Source organism: Limanda limanda, chromosome 4 (genome assembly GCF_963576545.1).
Source record: "Limanda limanda chromosome 4, fLimLim1.1, whole genome shotgun sequence".
NCBI lineage: Eukaryota > Metazoa > Chordata > Actinopteri > Pleuronectiformes > Pleuronectidae > Limanda > Limanda limanda.
Window position 1 is genome coordinate 14,356,678 of NC_083639.1, and position 16,815 is coordinate 14,373,492.

Consider the following 16,815-nt stretch of genomic DNA (forward strand, 5'->3'; position numbering starts at 1 on the left):
GAAATTTTAAGTGTCAACTTTGACATTAAGGTCGATACCTTAATTTATAGAAAACCCAGTAATTCCAACAATGAATACAGTGGCACAACATGGGACATTAAATATGCTGGACTCAAAATCAGATGAATTATTAATTAATAAGTATTTGACCTAGCACAAGGACTATTTTACCCAATAAGCACTAGATAATAACAACATGAGCTCAACATTTAACACTACAATTTCAGAAGTTTATGGAACAGAGATTTGACAAGTCACAGTTGTAGGAGTTGAGATTTATTTTTTATTGAATCATGGTCTTATTTGACTCTTTTGTGCGCTGCATTTGTTTAGTCGAACAGACCGAAGCCCATGTCATCAGCAGAAGGGTCAGCAAGGAAGGCCTTGACCTGTGAAGATAAAGGGTATAATATTAGTTTCAGCCACACTAATATTCAAGGCCAATTTAAAGTCTCCTAGGAGAAGAAAACTAACTTCCCGGATAGACCTGCATGAATGAAACTTCACAGGCTGCATCTCAACTAGAGAAACCAATGCCACAATTTGCTTTGTTTAAATGTGAAGGCATCATACCTTGTCTGCCAGGGAGAATGAGTAGTCAGTCTCCACAGCAACAGCCAGGACTTTCTTGTAGCCATTAATGATGGAGTGGGGGATAGAGGCCATGGTGGGGTATCCAATCTCCAAACACACGCTAGCAATGTTCCTCACACCCTAAGAAAAACAAATTCATATGTTATAGTTACAGCTTTGAAGTAATTATAATATATAATATATAATAAACCTTCAGAGATCTAAATTAGTTATTGTATATCCGATTTCATAAAATCAAAAACATCTCACCTCCAGGAATTTGGCGTGCAGAGATTCCTCTGTGATGTCAAGCACCTCAGGGCTGTAAAAACTGCCATTGTCATACACCTGCTGGATGTCGAGTCCGAAGGAGAAGGGCGAGATGTTCAGCATGTTGAGGAGCGTGGCCTCGCTGGCACCAACCTTGTCGCCAGTCTTGATTAGATTGACGTCACTCTGAGAAAAATAAATAGGGAATGTTAAAATGGGCATACCTTCATGCACTTACAGCTTGGAGTAATGCATTTCAGTCAATAAAATCTGGGGCCCTCACTTTCAGAGTCAAGCAAAAAAAAAAAATAGTTTCAAACTTACCAAGATTTCAATGGTTCCCCTAGAGATCTTGGTGGTGATGCCCAGAGCCTGGAAGAAAGAAGTCTTCTCAGGACCCAGTCCGGTGTTCTGGGCAGGCACTGTCACACAACACGGGGCGATGGCTCCAGCACGGGCAGATGCAGGCACCTATGGTATTGACAACAATTTAGAACAATACTTGACTAAGGCAGGTTTGACCATCAAGTTTGTGATTCAATGTCTGAAATCCTACGTCCCTGTAAGTCAAAGGGAACTGACAGACAGGGATAGCGAGGAAACAGATTATTGTTTGCAGGGGGAACGACACAAGCTGCATTGTAACTTATCCTGCACATAGACAAACAATAACATCCATGTTTTTCCTGTAGGGTCCCTGATTAGACAACCTTAAAGCATTATCACCATCTATCAATTACTTTAAACAATTGTTTATTGCAGTTTCCACTGAACTTTGGGTGACGTGCAAGTTTGTGCTTTAATCTCCAATTACATGATAGTTGGACATGCTTTTGTTTAAACCAATGGACTAAAGTTTTAATTGCCGTTTGAACACAGTCTACTCTACTAAATGGGAGAAAAGGTCAACTTGGACAGTTCAACCAGGATTTCTTTAGGACCAACCTTGTTGAACAGCAGCAGGTCCCGGACCTCAGCCAAATCCTCCATGGTGAAGACAAAGCCCACATTTCCTTTAATGTGGGGCAGGAGCCTGAAAAAAGGATGGGATCAGCTGTTAATCACGGAGGCAGATAATCGTTTAAATGAAGAGAAAAACTCATCAAGTGTATGAAACCATGCGTCCCTGGTTGCCGGTGTGATTGAGACAGACAGGGATAGCTTGGGACAAGCGGATGGTCTGCATCTGCTTGGACCCCACATTGTCTGCCCCCACGATGAAGCATTTTGGATAGTCATCCAGAAGTTGCTACAAATCGAGGGCACAGCACGTCAGCAGTGAAATCTAAACAAGAAATTTGCATAAACAGTATCAGATCGTACTTACGATGAATTTAAGGAAGTAGTTGGACTTCCACGTGGCCCTGTCTTCCCTGGGCATCTTTGCAGTGCTTCCAAGGATCGCTAACAGCTGGTTTAAAGACAAGGAAGTATCTGTAGAAAGGGAAATGAGAATTAGTCAGAATCTCAAGGGTAAGGGTAACATGAGACGATACACTGTGTATTACAGATCCTGACACGCGGTCGGCAGCTCACGTTAGCAGGCTTACAGCTAGCTAACAATACTACCACAGGCCGCACTCGGTTAAGTCGCACATCCGCACTCTAACTAGACACAAAACACACTTCTATATGTGCCATACATGTTAGTGTAATGAGTATAATAATCAAAGATGATGTAATTAAAGTAAAGATAAATATTTTCCGCCAAACAAGACTACGAGGTAGGCCTTACCGAGCTTGCGTGGAAGTAAGAGAAAGATGATGGACGCCGGGCCCATATATATACAAAATGAGTGACCAATCACACTGGAGCTGTGGGCGGCAGCTTCACAACTATTGAATGGTTTCAGTGTCAATCAAAAGCGAGGCAAGGCTGCACCGGATGTGAGGAAATAGGAGGACAGTCAGGATAATAAGCGAATCAGATGGCAAGGTGGTAGTTTGGACTGAAGCAATTCTACATATTATTTTCCTTACTCCTTATTTTTTACTTTTAATCTAGCTCAGATTTTACCAACTATTATTATAAGTACAAGTACATCAAAGTAAAAATGTGGAATATGGCCAAAATGGCCACTAAATGCAAAATAGCAGGCTTCCTGTTGTGTTTTTCCAATTGCACCTCAGACTTTTTTGTTTGTCTGGTCATGATACACCTGTGTATCGATTTTTGTGAAGACCGGTCAATGTGAACACGTTCCAGGGGTCTCGGGGGGCACCGTTGAGCCATTTTGCGACGCCCATTGAAAATTCCTTCAGAATACGTACATTTACCACTTTCTAACTTTCTGAAAATTTTGGTAAGAAGTTGAGCATGGTAAAGCCCTCAAAAAGCCAATTCATTTGCCTGAATAATAATAATAATAATAATCCTTACAATTTCAATAGGGTCTCACCTGACACCTTTGATGTCAGTGCATGGGCCCTAATGAGGAAATGTCCCAATTCTGAGCAAGAAAGAGACGTGACCTTTGCAAGCCATGAAGTTTCCTTTGATCTAGGAAGACTGGCACTGCAGGAGTGGAGTTGTTTGTTTGCGGCTCAGCATCAAAGGATTCATGGTCCATATATGTCCGCGTTACAAAACATCGTGTTTTAATGGCATGTAATCAAACTTTGACGCCACGCCACGGTCGCACCGTGTGACTAAAAAAAAAATCTGTCAGTCAGTTTTTATCTCCGTCTTGTTGTGATGACACTCATCTCAATTTGAAGTTGATCCGATGAAAACCCTGGTACAACTACATCAAAGTAAAAATGTGGAATATGGCCAAAATGGCCACTAAATGCAAAATAGCAGGCTTCCTGTTGTGTTTTTCCAATTGCACCTAAAGACCTTTTTGTTTGTCTGGTCATGATACAACTGTATATCAATTTTTGTGAAGACCGGTCAATGTGAACACATTCCAAGGGTCTCGGGGGGCACCGTTGAGCAATTTTGCGACGCCCATTGAAAATTCCTTCAGAATACGTAAATGTTCACCACTTTCTAACTCTTGCAAATTTTGGTAAGAAGTTGAGCATGGTAAAGCCCTCAAAAAGCCAATTAATTTGCCTGAATAACAATAATAATAACCACAATTGTCATCTCCACCCCAAATAGGAAAAAAGTCCACCCAACTTTGCCATATTTATCTTCTGAAACCTCGTTTTCTCATACTTCCACAGGAGCAGTGGCCAAACAGATGAACTTGATGTAACCAACTGCATGACACAAGACCGTTTGAAAAATTCAGAGGCTCTGATTAAGCTTGAGTCCTGACTTGGCCACCTGTCAGGAGATAGAATAGTTGAACTATGCACTTCAATTAGGTCATATGACAATCTTTTCTCAGATGTCCCTTCAGGGACACAGCTGTTAGAGCATGATATTGAGGTGGGAGATTCTGCACCTATCCGCAAACGCTTTAACACATCTTCCCTTGAAAAACTTGAGCAGTTGGAGTCATAGGTCAAGTACATGTTGGAGCACGGCATTGCATTACCCTCATATTCTAGTTGGGCCTCACCATGTTTGTTGGTTGCTAAGCTAGGTGGAACATTCAGACCCTGTCCAGACTTCCGACAAGTGAATGCTGTCACCAAGCCAGACAGTTATCCCCTTCCTCGGATGAAGGATTGCGTGGACCAGGTTGGGTCAGCACAGTTCGTCAGTAAATCCGAACTCCTTAAAAGGTTATCGGCAAATTCCTCTGTGGCACGGGTCAAGAAATTGCATCCTTTATAACACCTACTGGATGTAGATGCTACGTTCGAACGCTTAATGAACCAGTTGGTTTCTTGGCTGCAGGGGTGTGCTGTGTATTTAGACCATGTAGTGGTGTAAAGTGACTCATGGCAAGAACATTTGCAGCACATTCAGGCCTTGTTTGAGTGCATGACCTGGCCGAACCTCACCATAAACTTGGCCAAGTGTGAGTTTGCCAAATATTCGCTAACATACCTGGGTAAAATGGTTGGGCAAGGTGCTGTACTGGATGAAACGTACCCTCTTTAATCAGCTCTATTTTAGCCTCACGCAGTTTAGTAGTTACCTTTTAACCGTTCAAACTTCCATTCTTGCTCCCTGGCAAGAACCCGCTCTTCATGGGCACGTGCTAGACTCTCCTGTTGGTGATGTAGCAACATAGTTCTTTCTTCTGTTCAAATGTTATGTCACTTAAGTCAGAAAGAAAAAAACTTGAACTGCCCTTTAACCTGGTACCCGGTAACACTAGCAAATCACACTTGGACACTGGACAAAATCCTAACTGTCTGCTAAACCTGCCAGTTTATGCAGATTGTTAAATTTGTTATTTGGGTTGGGTTTATTTTGTTCTTTATGTTCAAATATGTGTTGTGTTATTTAAGTTAGTAATTTGTTGTCTTTTTAAAGGTAGCGACTCCCCTGCATAGGTGCCTGTAGTTTTAAGGAGCGGACTGTTTTAATAAACACACCGAATACCTTGCTTCCGGTCCAAGGCAGAGACAAAAACACCTGCTGTACATACATGTAATACCTCTCCCCAACCTCACCAATACCAGCTACCATCTCTGGACCCTAGTCTTCATGCATTTCATGATGGCTGTTTTAAAAACAAAACCAATGACCAGGTAAAGTCCCAGCTATGCTGTTACCAGACGGACAAGGACGTGTACCCAAGACAAAGTCAAATCATGTTTATGCACAAAAATAACAAACAAAAAAATATACCGGCTGCTATGACGACTTAATTTCCCTTCGGGGATGAATAAAGTAATCTATCTATCCATCATCAACACCATCCACCGAACTGAAGAGTCTGAGGCTCTGAACAAACAAGCTTTTGTTTGTTTTGAGTTATTTTAGCAGAAAATTTGTTAAATCATAAATAAAACGAGTAACAGAGACCCGGAATATTTCAAAGGTGCAAAGGACCAGATTTTACCTTATTCAAGGGACAGTACATCGACAATTGGCTACTTCCTCCCGCCGAAAACAAAAAACATATTATAAATATAAACTTAAAATTTCTAGGGCTGCAAAGCAGCACTTGGCGGGCCCGAGCTTTGAAGCGTTGCATGCGTTTTGCCTGAAAAAAAATTAATGACTGAGGAAATTTTGACACACAGCTGTTCAGGCTTTGACTCTGATGATGAGACAGAAGTTTGGTGGTGATAGGACAATGCACAGTGGAGTTATGACAACATCGTCTCCTTTGGCGAAGGATGAACCTTCGCCGTTGACACGGTTTGAGGAAATGTCCCAGTTCTGAGAGAGAAAGAGACGTGACCTTTGCAAGACATAAAGTTTCCTTTGATCTAGGAAGACTGACACTGCAGGAGTTGAGTTGTTTGTTTACGGCTCAGCATCAAAGGATTCATGGTCCATGTATGTCCGCATTACAGAACATCGTGTTTTAATGGCGTGTAATCAAACTTTGACGCCTAGGTCACACCGTGTGACGAAAAAAAAAATCCCTCAGTCAGTTTTTATCTCCATCTTGTTGTGATGACACTCATCTCAATTTGAAGTTGATCCGATGAAAGCCCTGGTACAAGTACATCAAAGTAAAAATGTGGAATATGGCCAAAATGGCCACTAAATGCAAAATAGCAGGCTTCCTGTTGTGTTTTTCCAATTGCACCTCAGACTTTTTTGTTTGTCTGATCATGATACACCTGTGTATCGATTTTTGTGAAGACCGGTCAATGTGAACACGTTCCAGGGGTCTCGGGGGGCACTGTTGAGCCATTTTGTGATGCCCATTGAAAAGTCCTCAAGAATATGTAAATTTTCACCACTTTCTAACTTTCTGCAAATTTTGTTAAGAACTTGAGCATGTTAAAGCCCTCCAAAAGCCAATTAATTTGCCTGAATAGTAATCCTTACAACTGTCTGTGATCTTTCCTTTGAAGAACAAAGACGCAGTTTGGGATTTATTCCTTTAGTGTGAGTAAGTTTATCTAATATACTGCCAACATAGATATGAATGCTGCCATCTTGCACAATCGTAGTCAGTAGTGATCGGGGCTATGTTGCCATGGTGGAGAGATCTTTATAAGTTTTGGACCAGTCAAAAAAGGCACATCGATACCTAAATTCAAAATGTTTTTAAACTTTACGTAGACTCATTCAGTTCATATATGACTCAGCTTTTCTGACTCAGTCACCTCTACACATCAGTTAGACTTAAGTTTCATCAGTGAGTCACATTCAGGGGATTATTAGGGCCCGAGCACCGAAACGGTGGGAGGCCCTATTGAAATTGTAAGGATTATTCTGAGCGTAGTGAATGGGCTTTTTGAGGGCTTTCCCATGCTCAAAAACTTTCTAAAGTTTGCAGTAAATTAGAAATGTGTGAAAATTTACGTATTCTGGAGTATTTGGAAATAGGCATGGCAAAATAGCTCAACAGCGCCACCTACGGATAAGCCCCTCATTTAGCATTCACCGATCCTCACAAAAAAAAAGACGGTTGTGTATCATGACCAGACGCACAAGAAAATCTATCAGTGCATTATGAAAAACGCAACATGAAGTCCGCCATTTTGGCCATATTCCACGTTTTTACTTTAATGTACTTGTCGTAGAGCTTTTATCGGATCAACTTAAAATTTAGACGAATGTCATCAAAACAAGATGGAGTACTAAAGTTATCAAAAGATCAACTTTTCGTCAGAGCGTGTGACCGTGGCCTGGCGTCAAAATTTTATTAAACGCCATCAAAACACGGGCATCTGTATCTCGGACATATTTGGTCTAATCAAGTCCAAACTAGACACATAAGACAAGAGTCGCGAGCTGAAGACATCAACACAGAAATCGTGACTTAAAATCACAGCGCCCCCTGGTGGCAACAGGAAATGTCTTGTTTTGGGTACGTCTTACACTTGGAAGTATTCCTCCTCATCCACTTTGCACAACCATGTCAAACTGTGTCAAATGGGTCTCAAGACATTGATAATGAAGATGTAAGATTACTGTGACTTTTCGTCAAACGCTATATTAATGGCGAGGCATCAAAGTTGATCAACTCGCCATGACACACGAAATCGCTCTAACTTCCGTGTTCATGGGTCCATCTCCCTCAAAATACATGTGTTTATCAACAGCCCCCCCCTGAGGACTGACAGATAGGTTTGAGGAATGGGCGTGGCAAAATAACTGACTAGCGCCCCCTAAAGGGCAGCCCCGGCACTACGATTTGCCTACTTCTACAAAAATCTGTTCAGAGTCATAACAATGCTTGGATTGAGGTGTTTGAGGAGCTTTATTTTACTCATCCAGAGCAGTAAACACAGAATATGCCCTCATTTGTGTTTCTATATGCAGTTTGAGAATAATATATATATTAAATAATAGTATTAGTAGAATTCTGAAATATGAAATAATTTGGCTCATCCGGTCAGTAGATTTGTATGCAGCAAAAAGCAAAAATGGAATAACTATTCACTCACTAATGCTAATGTCCAGATTAACTTATGTGATTTTTGTATTGGTATAAACAAAGAACAGTCAATACTTTACTGCCGTTTTTTAGACTTTTATATGCTTGAATGAATACTTTTACTCGGCTGATAAAAGTGCAGGCCGATTGTACCATGTGAGCATCAGGCTGAACAGTGTGAAATGTGAAATACTGCCTTTACCTGAGCAGAGCTGCCAGTGCGATGTATGATGATGTATGAGCACTTTAACAGCGTTTTCCCTGTGACTCTTTCAATGGAAATGAAAGTTGGCCTGTGGAGCAGTTACAGGATGTGTCTGTGTTCAGTTAAATGTCTGAGGGATTTAACAAATTAAACCTGAAAAGTCGAGTAGGATAAACCACATAATCATTCACACTTAAGGGTGGATTTCCCATTAAATATGACAACACTACGCCATAAAAGTTAAACCTGTAAAATCTGACCCTTGTAGACACAACATAATGAATAAGTGGATTTAAAAAGTCTTTGTATGTGGTTGTATATTACATTACATGTCATTTAGCTGACGCTTTTATCCAAAGCGAATTCCTATTAGTGCATTCAACATCTATGAGGGACCGTTCGGGGTTCAGTACTTGCCCACGGACACTTCAGTATTTGCTTGGATTCGAGCTGCCAACCTTCTGGTTGGAGCCACAGCCATCTACCCCTCGTCCACAGCAGCCCCCATATTATGTGTGTTATCTGCTGCTATCTTCCTCCAGATCAACATATGGGAGAGTGTCATGTGGTAGTGGGGAGCAGAAGAAGTGGGAGCGATAAGAAGAAAAAACCAGCCGATCAGCAACAAAGCGATCCTGAAACCCAAAACGAAAGAATAAAGGATGTCGAGCTGCTGAAAGAAGAGACCACAGTCTTATATTTTGAATTAAATAATTAAAAACTGTTACATTTTAATATCTTTGTATGTTAGAGAATAAAAGATTTTGTTCAGAAATATTTATTATATTAAATCAATATTACCAAACCCTTTTTGAATAATAATTGGACAAATTTTCAAAGAGGAGGCAATCTTAATTAAAAAAATTAAATGAGCATTTTAATTAGATAAATGTCTTCTTATTATTCAGAGAACTTCTCAGATAGATGTACAATACATTTGTTTTCAATACATTTATGAATGAGGGGAACAATTTTGTGTGCATTTACTCAAACATACAAAAAAGACCTCCCTGAATAAATATGTGTATTAATACTGTGCGCATGGGCCCTATTAAATGCTTCTCTAGGGAGACGGTGAGACCTCTCAGGCTGCAGACGTTGCCCCTCGCCGGGTTAGTGGAGCTGGCTCTGGGGGTCCGCTGTCCTATCTGCAGCTCGTAGGAACGGGCCAGCGTCTGCAGGGCTTTCAGGAGAAGAAAGGCGCGGTACTGGTTCTCTCCTGGTAGATGCAGAGGAGAAAACTGTCAATGGGAGGAGATGCATGCCTGAAAGTTGGGATAACACTGCTAAAGACAATAAGACGCTACATCACCTGCTCCTGGTTCTGTCTTTGGTAAAGCACTGAGTTCTTTGAGCCTCCCCAACCTCTCTTTGGCCCTGCTACCCACCTCCTTTCCCCCTATCACCTCCATTATCTGCATCCCAATCTGCTCCAACCTCTGCCTGAGCTCCTCCAACAGAGAGGGAGACAGAGCCAACTGTCCATGATGCACCTGAAGCATGGAGCCCCATTGAGAGAAGGAGAAGACAGTGGTGGACGAGGAGTTGATCAGCCCAGCCAGCAGGGTCTTGCTGGAGGACAAGCCCAGCGACAGGTAGGGCACGTACTGTAGCGAGCCCAGCTGGAGCTGAGGAGACTCAGGGCGGTTCTGAGGCAGGACCTCACACAGGAAGCGCCTCAGCTCACACAGGAAGGAGAAGGTCTGTGACCAATCCTGTCATCTTGTGGTTAAGGGTCAGTAGATGGAAAAGGCTCCTCAACTGCAGGTGAGCTGTGAAAGTGGGAAGACAGGATGAGGGACATGGCAGCATTATCTTATCAATAGATTTTTTGCATAATAGATCAACGTCACGAAATGATGAAGGCAGGTGTAGAGTCACATTTAAGGCAGGAGGAGAATTATTTTAATGACAAACATTTTGAATGTCCTTTGATGAAGAGAAAATAGTTTTAGGGGGTGAAATAAGCTGCAGGAGTTGGACTTTGAAACAATATACTGTGTGTTTGTGTGTGTGTGTGTGTGTGTGTGTGTGTGTGTGTGTGTGTGTGTGCGTGCGTGCGTGCGTGCGTGTGTGTGTGTGTTGGATTGGCCACTGGGACTAAGATGCCATTGAGAAACTCCAGCTGAATTACAACAGCAGGACAGGATCCAAGATAAATAGGGGAGTTTTTCTATTTTTTAAGTTAGCTTGTTGTCATAAACATTGTAAACTGATGATGATCATAATTCATACTTAACAAAACAATCCATTTAATAGCAGCAATAGCATGTCAGCATCAAGGGTTTCCATTGTGGGTCCTGAACTTGTTTGGCGTAGTGTTTCGTTGACTGTCACACACAATGTTGAGTTGTTGTAAAGTATTAGTCAACTGACCTTATCGCTTTTTCCCGTTTGTAGCTAAAGAAATAAGTCTGTGTTATTAGTTTTAAAAGCACTATAAAACTTGTTGTTTAATATGAGGGAGAGTAAATGAGTCTGACAGCACCACACATTTCATTGTGTGTGTGTTTCCATGTCAGTGGGTGCCATTTACACTCACTCGGACCAGCTCTAGATTTATTGAACCCAGAGGGCAAAACAAAGATGCATTTGCTTAGTAACATTGAAAACACACTGTCAGCATGGAAAGCAGGTCAGGCATGTTAAACACATGACAGCTCCTCAGCAGGAGCGATGGGAAAAGCCTTGGTTTCTTGTTTGTGGACCCTCCAACAGTAAAGTCTGTGGCATGACTTTGCTGCGTCACAGTCCTGCCATGTTTAGGTTTCCCTGGGGGGGCTCCCTTTTTATCATAAGGCTGGTAAAGGTAAAGACCCCCTTCAGATCTTTATATATTTTTTCCCATTTTAAACCAGTGTGGCATTTAGGGTTTCAGATTTTATAAGCCTGGAAAGTATGTGTGAAACCTGGGGACGTGCGCTAATAACAGCAGAGGGTTTTATAATGTAACGTGGACTGACTCTGGAGGAGTGTGTTTATATCACTAAGCGGTGTTTGGGACTATTACGTGGGATGCACTTCTAATGGTAAACATGTCATCATGTGTTTGTGCTCAGTGCCGGAGCATGCACCCCCAAGTCAAGTGTTACCAGCACTGACCCAGGATCGTTGTGTTGTGATTAAATTAGTTGCAATCTTGAAAATGCTTGCAATCTTGAGTGACATCTACGTGAAGACTGCCTGGGAATATCAGGTGCTGTAAGGCTTACAGCCACACCAACTTGAATAAAATCACTTCAAGATTAACCCGCCTCATGTGTTCGTGGAACAGTGGGTTGCCACGCAGGGTCGGGCCTGACTAGTATGTGGACACGAGTCAGCTGTTAAAAGTACTCCCTCCGACAAAACCAAGTGGCCGTCTTATTGGAACGTAGTGGAACGGCCACTACAAAAGTCAAAACTTGAGAGCGCAGCGGACTGCGCAGCCATCGTGACGAGGAAGGATCGGACTATTACCTGGGCGCACGGACAAGTGCCAGTGATCGTGAAAGGACCTGCCGCAGAAGTTACGCAGGAAATTGGATTGTTGAACACAGACAGCAACTTGCGCATGTCAGTTGGGCTGTGGGACTATAAGAACAGGCTGCTGTCAAAGTGAGACGTTACATCAGCAATACGTCATGGCGGATGAGAATGATGATATTGACGCACTTGCGGACTACGGCCACAAGAGGGCAGCAGAGCCCACGGTGAAGTCAATGGAGGAAAGGAGTCATCATTACATCAATGCCAGAAGAGGAAAATTAAGAATGTTAACAAACAAGTCAAACGAAATGGATCTATTAATGGAAAACAACTGCAACTTGGAGAAAGTTAAGTCAAGGCTGAAAGTTCTTAAAGCTACTTATGAGGACTTCAAAGAATGCAACAGTACGGTTCTGCTCTACCTTCATCAGGATGAGATAAATAAAGACCAAGAAGAGTGGTTCTATCCTAAGAAAGATAGGGTGCAGGAATTCATTCAGAAGACTGGAACGTGGACTACATGGATGAGTTGGATAACCCTACAAACATGAGAGTTATTGTCTCCAAGCTGCCCTACAAAATGAAAGAACAATGGCGGGCACTTGCATTCGAGATCCAGGAAAAGAGTCAGAGGAGAGTGAGATTTAAAGATCTAGTCGCCTTTGTGGACAGGCAAGCAAGGATCATCACAGACCCTCTCTTCGGAGATTTGCAAGGCCCCGCTGCTGAAAAGAAGGAAAAGAAAGTTTCAATGATTGAGAGAAATTTCCAGAAAGAAAGAATAAAAGGAAGCAGCTTTGCTACAGATGTGGCCACAGCCGAAGAGAAAGATGATGAAAGGTCAAACACAAGGAAGTTCAGTACATCAAACACTGTAGCTTTCACTAAACCATGCTTGTTCTGCAAAAGGAATCACACACTAGAGGAGTGTTGGTGTATTGCAGAAAAACCTCATAAGGACAGGCTGGATTTCATATGGAAGGCTGGACTTTGCTTCGGATGCCTAGTTAAAGGGCATTTAAGTAAAGACTGTAAAAGGAAAATGTCATGTCAAACATGTTCTGGAAAGCATCCCAGCATGTTACACATTTACAGAGATGACGCCCACAGCCAGTCAGGTGTAGAAAGGCAAGAGGATGCTTCTTCAGATCAAGCTGTGGTTTCCAGTGCATTGGTGAGCCTAACCCAGAAGCAAAAACCTTGTGTTGGGGCCGGAGACAAGTGTGTTCTTGCCATACTTCCAGTCTACATCAAGGCAAAGAAAGGTAACCAAGTTGTTGAAACTTATGCGTTTATTGACCCTGGGAGCTCAGCAACCTTTTGCACAGAGTCGTTAGCAAGGCAGCTCAATCTTCAGGGAAAAGGAACTGAGTTGATCTTAACCACAATGGGCTCAACAAAGGAAGTGAAAAGTTGCCTTCTTAGAGATCTGGAGGTCTGTGGACTTGAGGAAACTAGTTTCATCAGCATGCCAAAGGTCTATACTCAAAAGAGCCTTCCAGTAAAAAAGGAACATATTCCTATGCAGGAGGACATACAAGCATGGCCGTATCTCCATAACGTGAGGCTGCCACACATCGATGCTGAAATAGGGCTCCTCATCGGAAATAATGTGCATGAAGCGTTCGAGCCATGGAAGGTTATCCACAGTCAAAGCAATGGGCCATATGCTGTGAAGACAATTCTTGGTTGGACTGTTAATGGTCCGCTGAGAGAACACAGGGACAGTGCTTTGGATGGTGATGAACAGCAGCAGGTCACGATTAACCGAATCGCAGTGGAGACAGTGGAAAAACTGCTCATACAGCAATACCACGCTGACTTTCCAGAGCATTGCAACAGCGACGAGGTGGAAATGTCACAAGAGGACAAGCGGTTTATTACCTCTGTGTCTAACTCAGTTAACCATGCAAACGGACATTATTACATTAATCTGCCAACAAAGAAACCTCTGATTATTCTGCCAAACAACCGAAGTTCTGCAGTGCAGCGAGCGTTGAACCTCAAGAAGAAGCTCATCAAGAATCACAAATTTCACCAGGAATACAAAGACTATATGAATGACTTGTTAAAAAAGGGTTATGCAGTTGAGGTGCCAGAAACACTGCTGAACCTACAGAACGGGAAGGTTTGGTATATCTCACACCATGGGGTCTACCACCCGCAAAAGAAAAAGCTCCGTGTGGTCTTTGACTGCGCTGCAAGTTATCAGGGCACTTCACTGAACAAAGAGCTGCTTCAAGGATCAGATCTCACAAACACTCTCCTTGGAGTGTTAACAAGATTCCGACAGGAGCATGTTGCACTAATGGCGGATGTTGAAGCTATGTACCACCAAGTAAGAGTTCCAGAAGAGGACACAGACCTCCTGCGTTTCTTGTGGTGGCCACAAGGAAACCTGACACAGGAAGTTAAAGAGTACAAAATGGTTGTACACCTCTTCAGTGCCACTTCATCCGCTAGCTGTGCCAACTATGCTTTAAGGAAAACAGCAGAAGAAAACAGACCTGAAGCATCACCTGAGGCTGTAGACACAGTTCTCAGGAACTTTTATGTGGATGATTGTTTAAAGTCAGTCAGCAGTGATTCTGATGCTATTTCCCTAAGTAGTGACCTCATGTCCCTGTGTGCTTCTGGAGGCTTCCATCTGACAAAATGGACAAGCAATAGCAGAGCTTTCTTGGCGGCTTTTCCTGAAAATGAGAAGGCAAAACAAGTTAAGGACTTGGACCTGTCTATGTGCGCATGGGCCCTATTAAATGCTTCTCGAGGGAGACGGTGAGACCTCTCAGGCTGCAGACGTTGCCCCTCGCCGGGTTAGTGGAGCTGGCTCTGGGGGTCCGCTGTCCTATCTGCAGCTCGTAGGAACGGGCCAGCGTCTGCAGGGCTTTCAGGAGAAGAAAGGCGCGGTACTGGTTCTCTCCTGGTAGATGCAGAGGAGAAAACTGTCAATGGGAGGAGATGCATGCCTGAAAGTTGGGATAACACTGCTAAAGACAATAAGACGCTACATCACCTGCTCCTGGTTCTGTCTTTGGTAAAGCACTGAGTTCTTTGAGCCTCCCCAACCTCTCTTTGGCCCTGCTACCCACCTCCTTTCCCCCTATCACCTCCATTATCTGCATCCCAATCTGCTCCAACCTCTGCCTGAGCTCCTCCAACAGAGAGGGAGACAGAGCCAACTGTCCATGATGCACCTGAAGCATGGAGCCCCATTGAGAGAAGGAGAAGACAGTGGTGGACGAGGAGTTGATCAGCCCAGCCAGCAGGGTCTTTCTGGAGGACAAGCCCAGCGACAGGTAGGGCACGTACTGTAGCGAGCCCAGCTGGAGCTGAGGAAACTCAGGGCGGTTCTGAGGCAGGACCTCACACAGGAAGCGCCTCAGCTCACACAGGAAGGAGAAGGTCTGTGACCAATCCTGTCATCTTGTGGTTAAGGGTCAGTAGATGGAAAAGGCTCCTCAACTGCAGGTGAGCTGTGAAAGTGGGAAGACAGGATGAGGGACATGGCAGCATTATCTTATCAATAGATTTTTTGCATAATAGATCAACGTCACGAAATGATGAAGGCAGGTGTAGAGTCACATTTAAGGCAGGAGGAGAATTATTGTAATGACAAACATTTTGAATGTCCTTTGATGAAGAGAAAATAGTTTTAGGGGGTGAAATAAGCTGCAGGAGTTGGACTTTGAAACAATATACTGTGTGTTTGTGTGTGTGTGTGTGTGTGTGTGTGTGTGTGTGTGTGTGTGTGTGTGTGTGTGTGTGTGTGTGTGTGTGTGTGTGTGTGTGTGTGTGTGTGTGTGTGCGTGTGTGTGTGCGTGTGTGCGTGCGTGCGTGCGTGCGTGCGCGCGCGTGCGTGTTGGATTGGCCACTGGGACTAAGATGCCATTGAGAAACTCCAGCTGAATTACAACAGCAGGACAGGATCCAAGATAAATAGGGGAGTTTTTCTATTTTTTAAGTTAGCTTGTTGTCATAAACATTGTAAACTGATGATGATCATAATTCATACTTAACAAAACAATCCATTTAATAGCAGCAATAGCATGTCAGCATCAAGGGTTTCCATTGTGGGTCCTGAACTTGTTTGGCGTAGTGTTTCGTTGACTGTCACACACAATGTTGAGTTGTTGTAAAGTATTAGTCAACTGACCTTATCGCTTTTTCCCGTTTGTAGCTAAAGAAATAAGTCTGTGTTATTAGTTTTAAAAGCACTATAAAACTTGTTGTTTAATATGAGGGAGAGTAAATGAGTCTGACAGCACCACACATTTCATTGTGTGTGTGTTTCCATGTCAGTGGGTGCCATTTACACTCACTCGGACCAGCTCTAGATTTATTGAACCCAGAGGGCAAAACAAAGATGCATTTGCTTAGTAACATTGAAAACACACTGTCAGCATGGAAAGCAGGTCAGGCATGTTAAACACATGACAGCTCCTCAGCAGGAGCGATGGGAAAAGCCTTGGCTTCTTGTTTGTGGACCCTCCAACAGTAAAGTCTGTGGCATGACTTTGCTGCGTCACAGTCCTGCCATGTTTAGGTTTCCCTGGGGGGGCTCCCTTTTTATCATAAGGCTGGTAAAGGTAAAGACCCCCTTCAGATCTTTATATATTTTTTCCCATTTTAAACCAGTGTGGCATTTAGGGTTTCAGATTTTATAAGCCTGGAAAGTATGTGTGAAACCTGGGGACGTGCGCTAATAACAGCAGAGGGTTTTATAATGTAACGTGGACTGACTCTGGAGGAGTGTGTTTATATCACTAAGCGGTGTTTGGGACTATTACGTGGGATGCACTTCTAATGGTAAACATGTCATCATGTGTTTGTGCTCAGTGCCAGAGCATGCACCCCCAAGTCAAGTGTTACCAGCACTGATCCAGG

General features: G+C 43.0%; 3 protein-coding genes across 3 annotated transcripts; all 3 read right to left on the reverse strand.

Annotated features, from left to right (window-relative positions):
* Positions 1-329: 329 nt before the first annotated feature.
* LOC132999565 (large ribosomal subunit protein uL10-like) lies at positions 330-4,974 on the reverse strand. Its single transcript, XM_061069258.1, has 8 exons — positions 4,881-4,974; positions 2,171-2,277; positions 2,013-2,092; positions 1,789-1,876; positions 1,168-1,314; positions 844-1,029; positions 574-714; positions 330-389 (listed from the first exon to the last, which is right to left on the reverse strand). The coding sequence occupies exons 1-8, from the start codon at positions 4,972-4,974 to the stop codon at positions 330-332; spliced, it is 903 nt and encodes a 300-aa protein (XP_060925241.1).
* A 4,004-nt stretch (positions 4,975-8,978) lies between these two features.
* Positions 8,979-12,015, reverse strand: LOC132999566 (uncharacterized). Its single transcript, XM_061069259.1, has 4 exons — positions 11,920-12,015; positions 9,773-10,163; positions 9,495-9,679; positions 8,979-9,095 (listed from the first exon to the last, which is right to left on the reverse strand). The coding sequence occupies exons 1-4, from the start codon at positions 12,013-12,015 to the stop codon at positions 8,979-8,981; spliced, it is 789 nt and encodes a 262-aa protein (XP_060925242.1).
* A 565-nt stretch (positions 12,016-12,580) lies between these two features.
* LOC132999567 (uncharacterized) lies at positions 12,581-16,352 on the reverse strand. Its single transcript, XM_061069261.1, has 5 exons — positions 16,326-16,352; positions 14,945-15,335; positions 14,677-14,851; positions 13,751-13,783; positions 12,581-12,653 (listed from the first exon to the last, which is right to left on the reverse strand). Exons 1-5 carry the CDS (start codon positions 16,350-16,352, stop codon positions 12,581-12,583), a joined length of 699 nt encoding a protein of 232 aa, XP_060925244.1.
* Positions 16,353-16,815: the final 463 nt, after the last annotated feature.

Excerpts from the sequence above, each read along its gene's own strand:
- LOC132999567 (XM_061069261.1), bottom strand. The coding sequence starts at position 16,352 with ATGCCTGACCTGCTTTCCATGCTGACA. Across the intron at positions 14,852-14,944 it reads AAAGACAGAACCAGGAGCAG|GAGAGAACCAGTACCGCGCC; the intron begins GTGATGTAGCGT and ends TGCATCTACCAG. Across the intron at positions 13,784-14,676 it reads GAGAAGCATTTAATAGGGCC|TTCCACCTCGTCGCTGTTGC; the intron begins CATGCGCACATA and ends CTCTTGTGACAT.
- LOC132999565 (XM_061069258.1), bottom strand. The coding sequence starts at position 4,974 with ATGTTGCTACATCACCAACAGGAGAGTCTAGCACGTGCCCATGAAGAG. Across the intron at positions 1,030-1,167 it reads GGGGAACCATTGAAATCTTG|AGTGACGTCAATCTAATCAA; the intron begins GTAAGTTTGAAA and ends TATTTTTCTCAG. Across the intron at positions 390-573 it reads CATTCTCCCTGGCAGACAAG|GTCAAGGCCTTCCTTGCTGA; the intron begins GTATGATGCCTT and ends TTATCTTCACAG.
- LOC132999566 (XM_061069259.1), bottom strand. The coding sequence starts at position 12,015 with ATGCGCAAGTTGCTGTCTGTGTTCAACAATCCAATTTCCTGCGTAACT. Across the intron at positions 9,680-9,772 it reads AAAGACAGAACCAGGAGCAG|GAGAGAACCAGTACCGCGCC; the intron begins GTGATGTAGCGT and ends TGCATCTACCAG. Across the intron at positions 9,096-9,494 it reads TAATAGGGCCCATGCGCACA|GATCGCTTTGTTGCTGATCG; the intron begins GTATTAATACAC and ends TTTGGGTTTCAG.